Source organism: Ornithodoros turicata, chromosome 7 (genome assembly GCF_037126465.1).
Source record: "Ornithodoros turicata isolate Travis chromosome 7, ASM3712646v1, whole genome shotgun sequence".
Taxonomy (NCBI): Eukaryota; Metazoa; Arthropoda; class Arachnida; order Ixodida; family Argasidae; genus Ornithodoros; species Ornithodoros turicata.
In genome coordinates, this window is record NC_088207.1 from 21506843 (window position 1) to 21524848 (window position 18006).

Sequence of the window (18006 nt, forward strand, 5' to 3'; positions counted from 1 at the left end):
TATCTGTAAAGGAAGCTTTCCTCTGTATTCTTCACTACGTGGACATGTAGGATCGTCATTTTTTTTTTTTCATCAGCCTATCACTGCAGACGATTCCAAACACAGGTTTCTGTGACTACCATGCTGCCCATGCTACTACGCTGCCCATGCAACTGACGGTGGCTCGTCTGAGTAGATGACAGCACGGTTGGGATTGGGGTGCTCTTGATCACTACGTCACATTGTTTAAGCGATTAGTAGGGCTGTGCGAATGGTAAAATGTTGAATATGAATCAAATACAAATATTTGACATTGAATATCGTATCGACTAATGACTTCAAGTGGCCCTGTTTACTGCAATGTGCACATACAGCACATACAACCACATTTTGATAATCATAGAAATATGTGGAGGCATCAACTATGAAAGGATGTCGAAAAGGTTGTCACTGCCACAAGACAATTGACACTGCCACGATTCCAGCAGTAGGGACAACATCCGTAGGTGCGGCATTCCAATATCTCAATCAGATGAGGAGAGGGGACTAATGTGAGCACAACACGAACCCGCTCATAAGAACGGCGAAACGAAACCAACAATCGATAGCCATTGCACGCACACATGCACCCCACCTGCGCCACTGTTGTGTAGTTCTGCTAGTTAAGTATTGTAAAAGATTTATTCATGGCCAATGCGTTCTATATGGATATGTCACGTACATTGGCGAGAAGCCATAGAGAAATCGTTTGCGGACACGCTTGATGATTTTGCATGACGCTGACATCACGAGCACGGAACGATAGAATGATCTCGAATATTCTAAGATATTCGATTTATTCGAAAGGCACAAATATAAAACCATTGAATCAAATCTAATACGAATACCGAAAATACTAGATTCATATTCGGAATGTCAAATATTCGCACAGCCCTAGCATGATAAGGCTTTCTTTATCTAGGTAGTGTTGACATGGCCGTCAATTTATGTTGCATACTCAGCCAGAAATTACATTAGAAATGACAAGCGACGAGATCCTTCCCTGACTTTAGAGAAAGAAATGAGAGAAAGCTCTCAAAGGCCACTACCTGTTCTCTACCTTCCAGAAAAATCCAGTGGCCTTGCTGCACACGGCACCACAACTGGCATTGTGGTGATAGTCGTGGTGGTATGCGTCGTTGGAACCTCCTTAGTGTGGGTTATCATCATTTACAAGACACGCAAGAGCAGGCGGCAGTACGGGCCTCCGGGAAGCGCAGCCCTTCAGAGAGGTGGCCCTGAGCACCCCACACTTGAGGAAGTCGCACGTCTTCCTGTTGGGGAACACACTGCGCTGCAGGCTACGGACACTACCTCTGGTACGTACCGCTATCCCTCATTGCATAGAGCTGCAAGAACGGTGGGTACAATGTTCCGGCAGCACAGTGTAGCAAATAAGAAGCATGACTATTTCCACGAATTTGCACCCTGAACCGAAGGTTTCCTCTTTAGGGTGAAACCCGATTTTTACGAGGCAAATTGTCCTCACCGAGACATCTGTAGGAATGCGCGCCAACTTATTTGGCAGCAAACGCAGTTACATCACTCTTTGTGCCTAACCAGTACAGTTAGTTTGAGTAACTGAGCCCCGATTTCTGCCCGAATTTAGCATACTGGAAGTCTTTCCGGCCAAATTTGCATGACTTTAGAGCAGTGGTTCCCAAAGTGTGGTCCGCGGACCCCCGGGGGTCCCCGAGAGTGTTCGTGGGGGTCCGCGACGATCGAAGGCAGCCCGAAGACCGTCTTGGCGAGTGTTGGTCACGTCATCTCTGACGGGGACGCGCGAATCTAAATCGAAATATACTTAACCTTCTCATTTCCTGCATGGCGGTGCCTTGTTTGTTTGTTTTTCTTTCTTCACATCCCTTATTTATGTCAACATGAATTGTACCTAACGGGGGTCCTCGAATGGATTCTCAGTAGTTTTGGGGGTCCGACACAACGAGAAGTTTGGGAAACGCTGCTTTAGAGCACATGTTTATTTACCAGATTTTTACCCCCCGAATTTAGAAAAAAAAAAAAAAGAGTTTCCTGAAAACTTCAGGCTCCAAGTATTTTACGGCTCGTGGGACCCTTTTACTAGCTTACACAGCGTTTCTGAGTTGCATTCTCGTTTCTCGACACCAGAGGGCTCTGGCCACAGTGATGGAAGCCACCAGGAATCGGAAGAGCTGGTGGACAGCGGAAGCCGCACTTACATTCTGGGTCCCTCAAACTTTCGCACTTTGGCTCCGGCGTTTGTTCGAGACGACGGAATCGGCTCCCAAAGTGGTGACAGCAATGCGCACACCCCGCCGACTCCAAGGGCGACAAGCAGTGTGGCGTCTAGCTTTGGACCACGGGCCATAGGGCGGCTTCCTGATGTGCTGGTGCACCGTATGCCACCGGGGAGTCCGGGGTAAGTCAGCCTTTGTTGTGTGAAAGTAGCAAAAATGCTGTTTTTTGAAGGTTGGGAAACCCTGATAATTTTTTGTAGAGCTACGCAAATGGCGAAATTTCCGTTACGAATAGTTTACGAATATTTTAGTTACAGTGCGAATGGAATCCGAGTAACTTCTTTAGATGGCGAATTGAATTCGAATAATGAGAACAGGCCCAATTCGAATAATTTTGAATACCTCATGGTGAAATATTTTGTGGTGTCGTGCTCATTAGGTGATGTTCTGCTTTAAACGTGTGAGCCTTTTCAACCAGCATAACATATCGTGTGCAAAGGGTACCTCTGTGTTGTGTATGGGTAGGCTGCATTAGTGGGATGAACGGCATTGAGAGTTAGTCAACATGTTCCATGCAGCCTGCTTTGTGTGCATCTCCTGATTTTCAGGTTTATTCAGGACCATGAGCGTCACAAAATTTGTGACTTTAGTGACAGAATACTGTAAACAGTGTAAAGCGGGCTTCACCGAACGATTGAGAGTAATGAAGTGAAGCCGACTTGCAGAATTGAGCCTCACACCAAAAGAGCAATGGGAGTAATATGAAGTGGACTTCACCTAACTCTTTAATGTAACAAGGCAAAGCCCACTTACAGAATGGCGATAACGAGACCTCGCTTCAGCACTGTTCGAAAAATATTCCAAAATTTTCTATTACTGAAAATAGGTTGCAAATAGCATTCGAATAGCATCAGATATTCGTTTCATATTCGAAATATTCGCGCAGCTGTAATTCTTTGCAGTCTTTGAAAACCATTGATTTTAGATCTTTGTTGTTATTCTCATGAAGCTGGAGTGCAAATTCTGCTTATCCAGAGTCGTAACTGGAGTTTCTAAGCCACAAGAGTTAGCACTCATTGCAATAGCAATCAGTGGCAGAATCAAGGAGTGTGAGAAATGTTGTATTCATCAACCTTCCTTTCTATCCTATGGTCTTTAACATCCAGGAGTCCTCGATCACCTACCACATTTGTCCGAATATAATGCGAAGTTTTGCAACTCTTAAATGAGTTGTCAAAAATGGGTTGGCATTATACGTGGCACTTTCACGCCAATGTCACCTTACGAGCCTCTACGGGCCTCTCGCGTTCCGGATTTTCACTCCGCGCTTCCCTGCTCCGCAGCGATTCGTCTAGAGCAGTGCGTGGTGTCTCTGTCTCTCACGTATTTGTGGATGTGTACTGGTTCTGATACAAGCCTTTGGAAAATCGAAAAGTTCTGAAAATGTTATCTTGGAAACTGAGCCCATCCGCAGGGGGGGGGGGGGTGCTGAGGAGGCCGACTCCATCACTTCTTTGTCAGTGGGAAGCAGCGTCACGGGCCAACATTGGTCGTTGCTGCGTCATTGAAGTAGTGCTGTATAACAATGACTCGTCTGTTTACGAGAAGCCTAGCGACAAGGAGTCATTCGTCAGACAGCGACAGTGATGTAGAAAACATGTGAGCGTCGAGTGTTAACTGATGTTTTCGCGCAATAAATCGTGCGTAAATCGCTCGCATTCTACCCACTTGTCTCGCGTGTGCTGCTGTAACTATTATCGTAGGGGAATGCAAAAATTCTGCGTCACATTAGTTGCAGGTTCAAAGTAGCCGTTCTGCCGTGGTACAGTGAAAATGTCATTATGGGTGGGGTCACATTATATGTAGAGCCTGAAGTTTTAGGGTTTTAAACGATTCTTCGCCGAATTTGCACCCCAAATTGAAGGTTGCCTCTTTAGGGTGAAACCCGATTTTTACCTGTCAAATTGCCCTCACTGGGATGTCTGTAGGAATGCATTAATTTACTTGTTTGGCAGAAAAATTCAGTTACATCACCATTTGTACCAAACCGCTACAGTTAGTTGAGTAACTGAGCCCGATTTCTCCCCGATTTTAGCGTAACGGAAGTTTTGTCACCCAAATTCGCACGAATTTAGTGCGCATGTTTATTTACCCGATTTTAACCCCCGGAATTTTGAAAAAAATATTTCCCGAAAACTTCAGGCTCTAATTATATGTGGTCAAATACGGTATGTGAACGGATCACTATTGCACATGAGGTGCCCGGCGTCTCACGTTCACCTGAAATATGAGTAGACCCTGATGTTTTAGGGTTAAACCCGATTTTTCCCCAAATTTGCACCCCGAATTGAGGTTCACCTATCTAGGGTTAAACCCGATTTCTACCTGCAAAACTACACCTAGTCTAGGCACCTCAAGGCATCGACATACTAGTTTCTCACAAAATATGTGACTGCCCCTTACTTCTGGCACTCTGAATAAACGGTACAGTGAACATTTATTTTACAGTAATTTCTCCCCGATTTCTCCCCGAACTCAGTCTGATGGTAATTTTTCTGCCCGAATTTGCATGAATTTTCGACATCAATTTATTGACCCGATTTCTACCACCCCAAATTTGGAAAAATATAAAACCCGAAAACTTTAGGGTCTAAATATGAGGCGTGCTTCCATCTTTCATCATTAATTTCTTAACGACTTGAGGCTTTGTATGTATTCTTCCTCTCTTTATGTTCCCGTCTCGGAACATCAATTGTCTCGTGCTTTTTTTCCCCCACCCAATTCTGCCCAATCTTGCCGTACTTTGCACCTCCTGAAACAAAACTCGAATCCTGACTCTTCTTTCTCGAGAATAAAAAGCACAAAACAAATACTATAAATATTTCGCGTGGCACATTCTGAGACTAGGGAAAATAACGGGTGAACAAACATCGTATTTTTAGGCTGTCTTCGCTACCTGCAGCAGCCTCTCCACGGTCCCTCTCCGAAGGCTTTCTGGTGCGATCGCCGTCTCGCGATCGCCACGGCCGGAGGCGCCTTCTCACCCACGGAGCCAGCGTCAGCAGCGACGGCAGTGCTGTCACGAGCAGCAGTGACGAGCGAGATTCCGGCTTCTCTACCTTTCCCAGAAGCGTTCGCACCTGGAGCTCTGCGTCTCTCCAGTGCCGCCTGAGGCCAAGGGGTATGTGGCGAGTGCCAGGTTGTTTACACTGCGATACTCGGTTATATGTGCAAATGCAGCAGAGTGAACGAAAGCATTATTATCATTCAGGATATTACCCGCAGTACTCTGTAGTATGTCTGTTCATGGAGTCTGCGTAGTACTAGAGGTGGGACGAATCCGGGGTCCCCCCCCCCCCCCCCCCCCGCGTCCAAATCCAAGGAAGATTCTGCGCATCCACGAATCTCTAATCTTTCAAACACGTTCTTTAAAAAAAGAAAAGAAAGAAGTCTGTTGAGAGTTTGAAAAAAAAAAAAGAGAAAAGTTAAAAAGCAAAAAAAAAAAAAAATCTCTGCTAAAAAGTGTTTTGAAGCAAAATTTGTTATCTTTGTTTAATTAAGAACAAATTAAATAATAGTTCACTTTCATGAGTAAGCATACCCATATGCTCTTCTTAAATATAATTTATTTTACATGTTGTTCATTAATGACAGGAAATACACAAACCCTCGAATCTGAATTCTTTCCCTAAAACTAAGGAACAATCGAGAGCAAAAGCGTGTTACTTCTAAACTTATAATGCAAGAGTTCCTGCCTGAAATCTTTCAGTTCAGAGCAACGTAAACAAACAAACAAGAAAGCACCTGCCGGCCAATCAGACTTTCGGCGGTCTCTGGAGGCGCAGATTTTAAAAACAAACAAATAAACGCGATTGGTGGATTCGAAAGATTCCATTCACCATTTCGGGCACTCGGATTCGAATCTCGAATCCCTGCCTGGGATTCGAAGATTCGCGGATTCAGTTGGCCCATCCCTACATAGTACCATACTCGTGTGATTACAGGATAAACCCTGTTTCACTAACGAATTATTTGGTTTACGAAACATACAGCATTTACTGCCCAACTGCTCCTTTAAGGTCTGTTTCTCCTACAGACATGCAAATTGCTCGTGAATGATTCACTAAGTCGGTCCCCCCATGTTGTCTCCGCAGACGTGACCAATGAAAGCAGCTTGGTAACCGTGAGTGGGGAGGACCCGAACGCCTCCCCGCAGTTAGAAGACGCCATACCCTCTAGTCGCCACAGCCTTCACACCACAGTGGAGGTCAGTCCAAGTACAACACTCACACCGGCAGCCATCACCCAAGTGGAAAGGAAGGAGAACGACGTGCAGCAGCAACTTGACGTCAGGGTCACCTAACGACTTCAGCTGGCTTCAACCTCACGGCATGGCGGATGCATCTGTGCGTGTTCCTTGAAAAGCAAGGGCCGCTTTGCTTACCAGTTAGTCTGATTGCAGCGTTACAGAAATCTTCCGTAAGATCCACATTGCGTGCTTCTCAAAATATACAGGGTGTTTGTTATTATTCGACATTTTTTTTGTGTATATGAAGGCAGTGAGAGGCTGTTTTTGTGCAAGAGAGGACGTTCTGCACAAGATTGTACGTAACAAGCGGACCAGTAGTTTTGCTGAAGTTCATGGCGAAATGGATGCTTCAATATGTTTGTTCCAGAATTCTTTAAAAACGCCCGGCTTTAAACAACGACCCCCTTTAAATCCTGTAGTCCAACACGTTCCCTCCACAAAACCTCCAATTAAAAAGTGATTCATTAATTTTAGGTAATCACTCATCTTGTTGTTACATGCTCTCTCACACAGAATGTCCTTCCTGGCAATATAACCCACGTGCATAAAAACGTGCACGTAAAAAAAAGTGATTGACACGTGCACATAAAAAAAACAGTGATTGACAGACAGAAAAAGAATATGGCAAAAACCATATCTGCACTGCTGCATTAGACAATGAAAGGAAAAAAAAACTTGCACCGAGTAAAAACACCCTCTGTATACGTGGAGAAGCACACAAAATTCAATTTGGAGCATGCTCAGACTAATGACAAGCGGAACATCGTCGATCAGCAGAAACTTGCAGTCCACCATGCCGCGGCGGAGCGACAGCCACTTCTTGCGCAGCCAAAGATGATTTATGCAGCCCGAGTGATAAAAGTGCAGACAGACTAATATTTCTGTGCCATGAAAAATGTGTTGTGCAACCATGTGTGTGCATGTGTGTGTGTGTGTACATAGTTTAGTACAAAAATAATAGTTTACAGATGTACATAGATATGCATCTATATTATATATATATATATATATATGTATATATTTAAAGAGTCACCGTAGATGGTTGTTCGTGTGGTTGTAAACATATCTGTCGTCATTGTCACGCTATCATCACTTTGAAACTTTGACGGTGTTGCTGTCAGTTATGGATTTGTAAGCCTCAGTGCCATCTGATTGAGGATAAAAGCATTGTGCCTTTGTGGCAACTACTGTGGGCAGCTGGATTCTCATTGGTTGTTAGAAAGAATTCATCCGGTCATTGTAAATAGTCTTGTACATAGGTATGTACAGTGTCTAGATTAACTTACATTTATCATCTAATTTGCCATCCATAAGACAGTCAGTTTATTTAAGGTCTGTAAATAGCCGCTTCCGCTTTCAGGTTTGTCTCAAGCACGTTGCTACGTTTTTTTCTCAGCGCCGTGTCTACAATGAAACAGGTTGAGTTCAGTCTAAATCTCAACAGATATCGAGTGAGTAACGTTAACAAGAGGAAGGCACGTCCTCGAAATCTCACATAGAGGAAACGGTCAGATGTCCCCAGGACTTGATACATATTCAGCAGTGCTTGTAACTTGTATTACAGGATTTCTTCATGCTGTCCCAAGTTGCTGTCAGCTCATAATTTATTCTCGACTCCACCTCCTCAAAAACAAAGAAAAAAAAAAAATTTTTTACGGGTTTTTGAAAGCTTTAAAATGTGACGCGTCCTAAATTTAATTGCTAGTGTCTGTCAAACAGATCAGGGTTTTGGTAGCTACATATTTTAGAAATAGCACAGCATCAGAAGCTAGGACAAGGTATAACCAGCGATGTCGTGAGCCTTGGGAAGTTCAAATTTACAAAGGTTAGCAATATTTGAGCTTCTGTTTGAGAAATCTGAAAAAGTTTGCTGAGGTTTGACTGCGCTGTGCATCATTGTCCATCTACTTCCGGAATTCGGAAGCACACGTTTGATGAATCGAGACTCTGCCACGTACTGGTCTGCAATATGATACTGTAAGTCTGTTTAGCAAATTAAAATGTATTTATTTGAGCTTGTGTCAGCCAGGTCGGAAAGGCGGAGAATACCTTTTCTGCGCGCCACTTAGCGTTGGTGCGCCAGAACGAAGACAAAATCTTTAAAACTTTTTCTTTGTGTACCGAACATTCATGACATGCGATTTTAAACTTGCGCTTTGCAATTATAGAAGCCATATCAGTATACAGCAACTTTAATCAGAATTTGGAGTATCAAGTCCGCAAACCTTGGCGAATCTGACCAGAAACTTGAAAGTCGGTCAAACCGCACAAGCCAGCGGGTTGGACTGCTAACCTCGAGACATCACTAGACATTATGATATAATGCAAAAGAAGCGAAAGGGATAATGTACATCACATTTAAAAAAAAAAATTTAAAATGTTGAGGTGTCACAAATCTTCCCAAGAATAATATACTATCGGAAGCAGCTACTCTCGCTTAGTTCATCGCTTTTTTTTTTTCTTCTTTTTGCTTAGTACATTTGCATTGCCAAACTCAGGATACCATGTTGTGACTAGAATTTGTTAATATTTTTTTATGCATAGCACTTTTTTTTTTCTTCACACCACCACCAGAAGGGGGAACATTCCTTGCCGAGGAAGAAGTATGAGTACTGCGCAGACAAAGTGCCAAGAAGTTTGTTCTTTTTTTCACTTCAGGGTTTCGCCGTTGCCATAATGGTGTGTCATTTCATTGTCCGTTTGTTGACTGAATATTGTAGATAAGAGTGTAACTATATCTGTATTTAAAACACTGGAGGCCCAGTTTTTGCCCACTGCAAGGATATCGGAATTGTAACACCATACTTGTTTTCACATTTACGTGCCATAAAACAGACACTTTCTTTTTCTTCACGTTTTGGGTGCAGCAAGCACTAGCAGACTATTTGTGTTAAGTTTTCCCAGTTTTTCTTTCCCAGAGTCAGCACTGTGTACGTTGCCAAAATGTTCGGACAACTGTTTTCCTGGCCAGTTAGCTGCAATATGATATCTAAACTCACATGCAGGAATTTTTCATTTTTATTTGTTGCAGTCCTTCTAGTGGCAATGAGGTCATAATAAAAGGAATATGACATAGCTAATTTGTTGTTGTGCTCAAATTCTTGTTATATATAGCTGCGTTTACATGAATACGATACAAGCCTATCGAACCCACCCATATAAACTGGTCACTTCACTAGGAGAGCGTATCATATTCAATCCACTAAACAGTGGTGGAGCGAGACTGTGGATGCGCATTCAGATTGTGCACGTAAACAGATGACGCGCATCGACTGAAGAAGAGAGGATTATGGGAAGGGGAGTTCGGCTGCAGGCTAGTTGCGTCGTCTGCTACTCCTAGTCGGAATGACAAAATGGTGATATTAAGGGGTTCTCAGCCACGTTCCGTTTTGGATATGTAGGTTAGTCTACACTGACAGAAGCAGCAGGGTTTGCAACCGCTTGTGTCGTATTCATCTAAACGCGGCTTATGATTCTGTTTATGAAAAACATGGAAGAAAGAGGGAAAGGGAAGTTGTTGTCTCGAGCGACGATGGCGCATATGAGGAGGGGGCTAAAAATTGATTTTGTCCCCGTAACACACAAGGCTTCAAATGTGGTTTGTGCTCCTACGTTTTGTGTTCCGACGTGTGGATGCGTGTTGTCAGGTGCCGTATGCATACTGTAGGGAACTTTCGTGACATTTAATACAGCGTTATTATGTTCCAGCAACACAACAGTATAACACACAACATGCGAGGAAGAGCAGAAACTATACATGCAGATTTGCTCTTGCATTACTGCTGTTTGGAGTTTACACACTGGAGGGTTCTAAGGACGTGCAAGAGTTTAACTTCCAAGACTTTGAAGTAAAAACAATTTCCTGAGTTCCACAGAGCTACCCACGAGTGTGCTAATGACAAAAGTACACCTAACGAATATACCTGGACACCTGTGTTTTCCGGATTTGATTTCTTTCAAATTGGGGTGGTAAAAATCACGTTTTACATTAGAAGTTACAAAAACAGGGTAAAATCTGGTGATATGTAGGGGTGTACGAATATTCGAGTTCTCAAATTGGAATCGAATATCAGTCACTCGAAGTATTGAATCTGCGAATCGAAGGTGCAATATTCGGTTTTCTGAATATTCGGCTGTTCTCCAAATATGAACTACACCACCCTGAAAGTGGGCTTCACCTGATGCCTCTCCTATGTCAGTTGAAGCCTGCTTTACGAAATTGCCAGTGCTGCAAGACCAACACAGGAGCAGTTGTTGTTGTATTGCTCGAAGTGGGACTCCGCAACAAAATCACCACAAAGGTTGTGGTATATCCGTAACCTTTGGGATGTCAGGAACATTGATACGAAATATCTCGTTCTAAAACTGCACAGATTTTATTTAAACAAGTTTATTACAACGCGAGCGCTTTGCCTCTGTGAAGCGAGAGGGCACTGAAAGCAACACACTGCTGATATCATCCGACAAGGGAGAATGCAGGTTTCGAAGCAGACGACAATGCTGGGGGATCTCTCTTCCTCCAGACGAAGCACCATAGTATGGAGCTCTCTTTTCTGCTCTTCACATTTCCGTTTCGCTTTGCTGTTGTCATCACTTACGAATGAATTACTACCGCAAATTGTATGCGAATGTTGTCTTCGGTATTGCTGTTCCCTTACACAGAATTCTCCTGGTGACAAAAAGAAGTGACCTCAACTCAGCAAATTTCAGGATTGCATTCGTAAAAACAATGATTGCAAAGATTCGATGAAAACGAAATGGAAACGCATGTCATAAAAAAAATCCGCGCATAATGTGCGCAGCGAAAACAGCCACAATCCATGGCACTACCCTAGCTCCAGTGCTATCCATGGCGCTGCAATCCAGAAAAGCGACTATTCATCCACCCATCCGCAGCTTATGCGCACACATGCGGATTCTTTCCTCTCCGCAGACGCAATCATAATGTCTTAGGTGGACCGGACAGCTGTGTCGCTGTTGGTGAAATAGCGCGAAGGATTCGCGTTAATTCTGCCATATTTTTTTTATCATGATAAATCGTGGCTTTTGGAACGCCTGAGCACGGATCTCGATCCTCACTACGAAGCTGATCATTACTATATACTCACCAAACTAACACGAGCAATGGGGGCAAGACTACTGCATGTGGCAACAAAATTCCCCAGTCATTAGCACTAAAATAGCGTAAGTTGTTGTTCATGTGGAACAGCAGACTTTTGAGTTAAAAAGGAAAAAAAAAAGTGATTAGCATGGGCAAAACGCTGAGAGGTGTGAGAGATGCATTTAGCTTTCACATGTGCCTGCCAAGTGACCGAGTTTGCGTTTTGGCGAATTCGCTTCTCGGGTGTTTTTCGGGTTTCGGTTCGGGTTTCCGGTGTTTTTCTGTCTGCTTAATGGAATACTACTGTGGTAACATAGACAAAAAGTGCGTGCAACTTATTTTGTGACATTAACGAGAGTGAGAAATTTGCTAATTTTCTCGAACTTGTGCGGTTCAAATTCCGAAGAATCGACATGATCCGAAGCATACTTCAGTAACATCACGTTGGACTTCACACCTATATGGTTTACCGGCACATAAACATGTATCTGATTGCATTGAACACCCACACGCGTGCAAGATCTCGCATGCCGAACAAACTGACGTAAACATCTGCAACAACACAAGTCATGGAGCGCTTTCCCACATTGAGTTGCAGGGCAGCTTTCGTGGCAGGTCTCCAATGTTCCTATCCAGTGGCTTCACTGTTTTGGGGCTACATAGACGCCTATGCGACACGGAAAATGGAATAGTATTCTTGAATGGCATAGTAATTTTTAGGACCTTACAAGCACTGTTCCTGGTTTCTTTCACGTAAATATGTAGCATTCAGATGGACGTCAATACCTGCTGACCATTAATCTTATTTCGGCACACATGACAGGGAAATGTGCATGTATAACAATGGTGATGAACAGGTGTAAAGATACTCAGTGCTGTTTAGATAAACATGACCTTTAAGCAAAATCAGCAGATGCTGTCTGTCAGACCAATACGACCAGACCAAATCTCATGCAGTAAACCGTCGATTTATGAAACGTTGACGTTCCTGGAAAAGTCATTCATAAGTCAACATTTGTAATGAGGAGGGGGAAGTACCTTCTTGTCCTAAAGAGCACCGTTCGTAAAGCGGAGGAATTTCTAAACCAAGGGTTTATAAACCAGGGTTGACAGTACCTGTACTTATACAGCTCTGAAAGGGAAATCAATTGAAGTGAACAAGATAATGGAAAAATTGTGGCATGCATGGAGTGCCACATAGGAAAGTGCAACAATGCACAACTCGTTCTATTTATGGTAATAGGAGCTTCGGGCTCAATAGGTTTATCTTTAAGATGAATCATTCGTTTGCTAGACACTGGTATTGTGCTATAAATTTCCACAAATTTCACTTGGTGCAACACCTGCAAGGCGTCTGTCGACATTCATTGTTCATAAGAAAATATTGGCTTTAGGTGAACGCGAAACAAAAAAGAAAGATTACGGAATGTGGAGTTTTACGATGCAAGCTGTGCATACATTTCTGCTCTACAGATGTATTTGCACGGTAAGTAAGGTTCTGTGTGTCTCCTTTATGTGGAAAAAATAATAATAAAGGAATGTCCCCCTTTGACGAGCAATAAATAAATTCTTAGATACAAATTTGTTCACAAGCATCCGCTTTCATTTTGCCGATATGGATGTTTTTAGTTGCAATCCATTTATTTCCAAGCCGCCGAACAACCATGCACAGGTTTCAGAAATTTGAAGTTTTCCAGATTTTCTAAGCGACTTGAAGCAGCTGAAGTACAGGATGAATGAAAATTAAGGCAGCAGCAGCAGCAGAGGTTGTCCGATTATCCAACATTGTCCGATACGGTTCACAGATAATAAGGTACAAAATACAATATGCCCTCAAGTTTTAAAAAAACATGCAGTGCTTAAATGCACATTTATCCAAAGAGCGGATGTGTATATAATGACTCTACTCTAACTAACTCTAACTCAGCTACTGGGGAGGTTGGACGGAGGCAGCCAAAGTGAATATTGATGATTTTGAAATTTAATGTCTCTTTAAAATTACAGTACTTCGAGTCTCTGTGTATTGCATTAACCCGGCATGTTTCGACTGTAATAATTAAGACCTGACGTTCCCGGTGAGAAGTCACTGTTAAAAATATGTATGGGTGCAAAACTTGGAGATTTTTAATTCATACTTAAAGAAATTGGATGCTACTTATGCACTGGAGTAGAAAAAAAAAAAAGAGGTTGTGCTTAAAATTGTGCCAGACCACACCTTCTGTTATACACACAATGGAAAATATGTGTGTACCATGTGCACAAGCTCAGTTTTGGAAGTTATAGTGTTACGCAGTCACAGTGATATTGAACATCCCAAAATTCAAGTGTGTGGTATTACTGTCATGCAACACTGCAAATTGGGTAAACAATGTTGCAAGACAAAACATTTTTGTCTGCAGCATCTCCCGAATTTGCCTGTAAACGAAATTTGGTAACATGGAACTTCAGAGGTAAACAGCACAATTTCCAACCCAATCCACAACGTGCGAAAACTGCAGCGCCATCTACAAATTAGGCGCAAAACATAACACGTCGTAGAAAACAAGGATATTGGGTTGGAAAGCAGACCAGCCGGCCCAACCGCTGCCATATATGTGTCCTAGTTTTCCACGTACTTTCTGCTTCCTTTTTCTCTTTCACCCCGGGTTGAAATGGCGGATTGGCTTCCAACTGGCTCGAGCATTAATGAGCACGAAATGTGCAGACCGTAAGCACACTCCTTACTGTTGGCAGTCAAACTCACATTTGCACAAACAAACACACTGTGTTTCCCAGTGTGGCTCGGTATGCTGATGAGACCCACTGTTGGTGTGCGTTCATCAACCTCCATTTTTTTCATTGAAGTGTGCAACTGAGCATTGCGAGGATAATGGACAGGTCCATTGAGAACGCACCCCCCCCCCCCCCCGAAAATTAATTTTGTAAAGAAAAATAACATACACAAGCTCAGTCACACACAGGGACGGATCCAGACCTGCGCTTTGTGGGGGGGAGGCGGTTTCGTTGTTGAAGCGCGTAATTGGGGAGGGGAGAGAAGGAAAACTAATGTGCAACCTAGCGTTTTATGCATTATTTTATGTTATGAGGTTTGATGTGTTATTTATATGTCATTATTTCCTCCCCCCTGGACCCCCAATGGTCACACATTGCTTACGCTCAGAAAACAAGGAAGCATCACATTGTTTACGCACAGTACACCAATGTTCCTTGTCAAAGATGGAGTGTCTATAAGCAACTTGTACAAATCACCGCATTGCGCGCAGCCAGGTTTGAACCCGGAACCAATGATCCAAAGCTTGCTGCCTGGTTAGAAAGTGACACACATAACGTGTGGGAGTGGAACGGAAGCAGGTGTAGGTAGGTACTACTGTGATTTTCAGACCCCACATATCATCTTCACAGAGAGCGTAAATTGGTTTCTTGCCAACATATCTGCATATGATGAAAGATGAAAGTCCAGCCTCAGAACATCAGTATATATCTGCATATTGCTCGCAAGTTTATCCCCTTGTTTGTGTCACGGTCACCAGATGCTACGCATCACGTGCTTTCCTGGTGCAGAAATTATGTGCCATGAAGATGGTTCCTGCAATGCTTCAGGATGATAATTTTTCTCGGTAGAGGCTGTTTTAGAGATCCTTCTTTTATGCATCAACAAAAACTGTGGAAATTAACACACCGGGAGCACAAATATGGTTACAGTACATGAAATGATTGTCCTCGGTTGGATTCCAGAATTGTGTACAGGAACCACAAAATAGTGGAATGCACAAGGGATGCCAAAGCTTTATCACTAAATCAAAAGTTTGCTGCTACATAACACACATGCTCAGCAAACACAAGAACGAATGCAAAATGCGGACAACATCAAGAAGACCTGGGGTAACTGCTATTAACACGCAAAAACATACAGAATCAAGGTAATAAAATGGCTGCAAATATCAACGTATCTATGTGTTGCTCTGATGGCTATATTTGGATTAGAGAACTGCACGGGCTCAGGCTTGCTCGAAAACCCGAGCCTGGCCAGTGGGCCGGACAAAGCTTTCTTTCTGCGGGCCCGGGCCAGCCTCAGGTTTGACCATTATGCACCCGGGCCGGGCACGTACATTACCGGGTCTTGGGCTCAAGCCTGTGTTACCACTGTGTTAGTTAGCCACTGTCGAATTTTATAGCCCGATACACTGGGCCGGGTAGCCTATAAATTCCTTGGGCTCGGGCCGGGCCCTGGCGGGTTTAATCAAAGAATGGCTGGGTTCGGGCCGGGCCTAAGAATGCGGCCCGCGCAGTGCTCTAATTTGGATTTGTCGTTGGGTTGTAATTACTCTTGCGAGACACTCATGTATCAATCTACATGTATGTTTAGGAATAAAACATCACATATACTACGGATAAGGCTTAATATACATAAATTGACATCTACCTTTTCACGGCACACAGCCCAATTCTGCTGAGATCATTAAAGATTTTTGGTAAGTTGATCGTCAGATCATGGACATCAACAGAAACTTTCACTAGAGTGCAAAGTCAGTATGGTGTGTGACACTATGTGATCACTATGTGACACATAAGTGTTACTTATATTAGCACCACTTTCGATGATAGTTGAGACAGGTCACAGGGTAGAGAAACCTCATCCTAACGATATATGCTAACACCTCAAGGGCCGCTCATTGAAAGGTTTACTAGCAACACACGACAAAGGTAGTACCGGGTACAAAAAGTAGTAGCGGGCAACGGTGACTAAAATCACCGGATCGTGTCGCGGGGCACGACCAATACTAGGTATGAACATCAGGAACTATAAAAATCACTGTAAAAGCTCTTCGTCTGTTTCATTCGCTGCCGCGTGAGAGGTGCCTCTGTAGGTACCGTTCACTTTGATCGTACGCGATTCCACATCAATCGTTGCTGGAGAACTTTCATCATCGTCTTCCTCGTCGTCCTCTTCATCCGTGGATGCGCTCACCAAACATTGGCTCTCAGTCACTTGGTCGGCCGTTTGACTGAGCCGTATGTAACGGCATCCTCTCGCACTGTCTTTGTTAATAAGTCTCGACTTCCTCAGTAGGTATATCGAGAGAGCCAGTATGCCAAGGGCTCCAAATACTGCCACGACGATGATCAACACATTTTTCATGGCCGTGTCGACAGCTTCGCGCGCCAGTCACAGAACAGATTGTCTTCACATAGTCCCGTTGTTCAAAGCGGTTTTGGACGGAAGAAAATGCGGTCTATACGTTTGTCCTGTACCTCTCTTGAGCATGAAGTCAAAATTGTGCCCTCTGCGTCCATCCCATCGTTATAATGGGGAATATCAGATTAGAGACAAACCGCTGATTGAATGCGCATACAAATGGCAGGCTTCTGTTTGAATAGCCTCCGTAAAGGTGGCGCCAGCCCTGGGGTGAGAAAAACAGTTTCGTTTTCACTATCAGACGACAGTAACGGACAGTTTCGTTTTCGCTACCATTGACAATAACGACAGTTTCATTTTCTTTAGATGTGATCGGCTAAGGCTGTATTAGGAAGAGTTGTCACAGAATGTGACTTGTGGTGGAGGAAATGTACGAACCCCACACATCTCCGCTACCCATCGTTTTTCGAATGGGATTCCTGGAAAAAATGGGAGAGGTCTATAAAACGCTCCGTGTTTGTAAGCAGATGACGTCATAGCGTTCCACAACGCCACCAATTTGGTAGAGTTGAACTACGCTCGAAGCTATAGGGGCGAACAAGGTCGCACCCGAAAGCCAGGATCTTGAGGGGATTACGATGGCTCCTGAATGGGACGCGACCTTCGGTCCTACTTTTCCTTCAATAGGAGGCTGCGAACAAGAGCCCATTCGTGAAACCTAATCCTCCCATTCCGATTTGTTTCGGTTTCAGTCTTTCTACCAACGTCATGATGACGTTTCTTGGGTACCGTATGCAAAACCTAGCGCCATCTCGTGGCACTCCCGGGAACCTACCGACATTCCGCCATGTATGAGGCGTCCCACCCGGCCCGAGCAATGCAAACGACTGTCATACAACAGTTCTCTGGCGTGTCATGCTTCTCACATATACTGTTTCAATATCTTATCTATGCGATGAGACGCGGTTTTCAAAGGGGAACGTACACCAGGTAAGAATACCTCAAATGTCTGTACTTTCAGGGCAGCTTTCAGGGCAGTGACATAGGTTGGACAGGAAAATTACGTTAACCTAGTGGAACGACGGCGTTATCCCATCCCAGGAGAAATGTATACAGTTTAATACAGCTCATTTGAGAACTTGTTAGTGCACTTTATACAGAGGAAGCATTTGGTACGACATAAAAGCTTAGTACGATTGCAGTTGTTGCTAGGAAACCCGCTGTG

The 18006-nt window shown here is 43.6% G+C and overlaps 1 protein-coding gene across 1 annotated transcript in view; it reads left to right on the forward strand.

The window, feature by feature from the left end:
- Window positions 1-9623, forward strand: part of LOC135400330 (leucine-rich repeats and immunoglobulin-like domains protein 3) — a 72527-nt gene extending 62904 nt beyond the window's left edge. The window contains exons 17-20 of the mRNA XM_064632161.1: window positions 1086-1337; window positions 2146-2416; window positions 5177-5415; window positions 6389-9623. Of these exons, the coding sequence (XP_064488231.1) occupies window positions 1086-1337; window positions 2146-2416; window positions 5177-5415; window positions 6389-6597 (971 nt within the window). The 3' untranslated portion in view covers window positions 6598-9623. The remainder of the gene's footprint in view (window positions 1-1085; window positions 1338-2145; window positions 2417-5176; window positions 5416-6388) is intronic.
- The last annotated feature ends 8383 nt before the right edge of the window (window positions 9624-18006 follow it).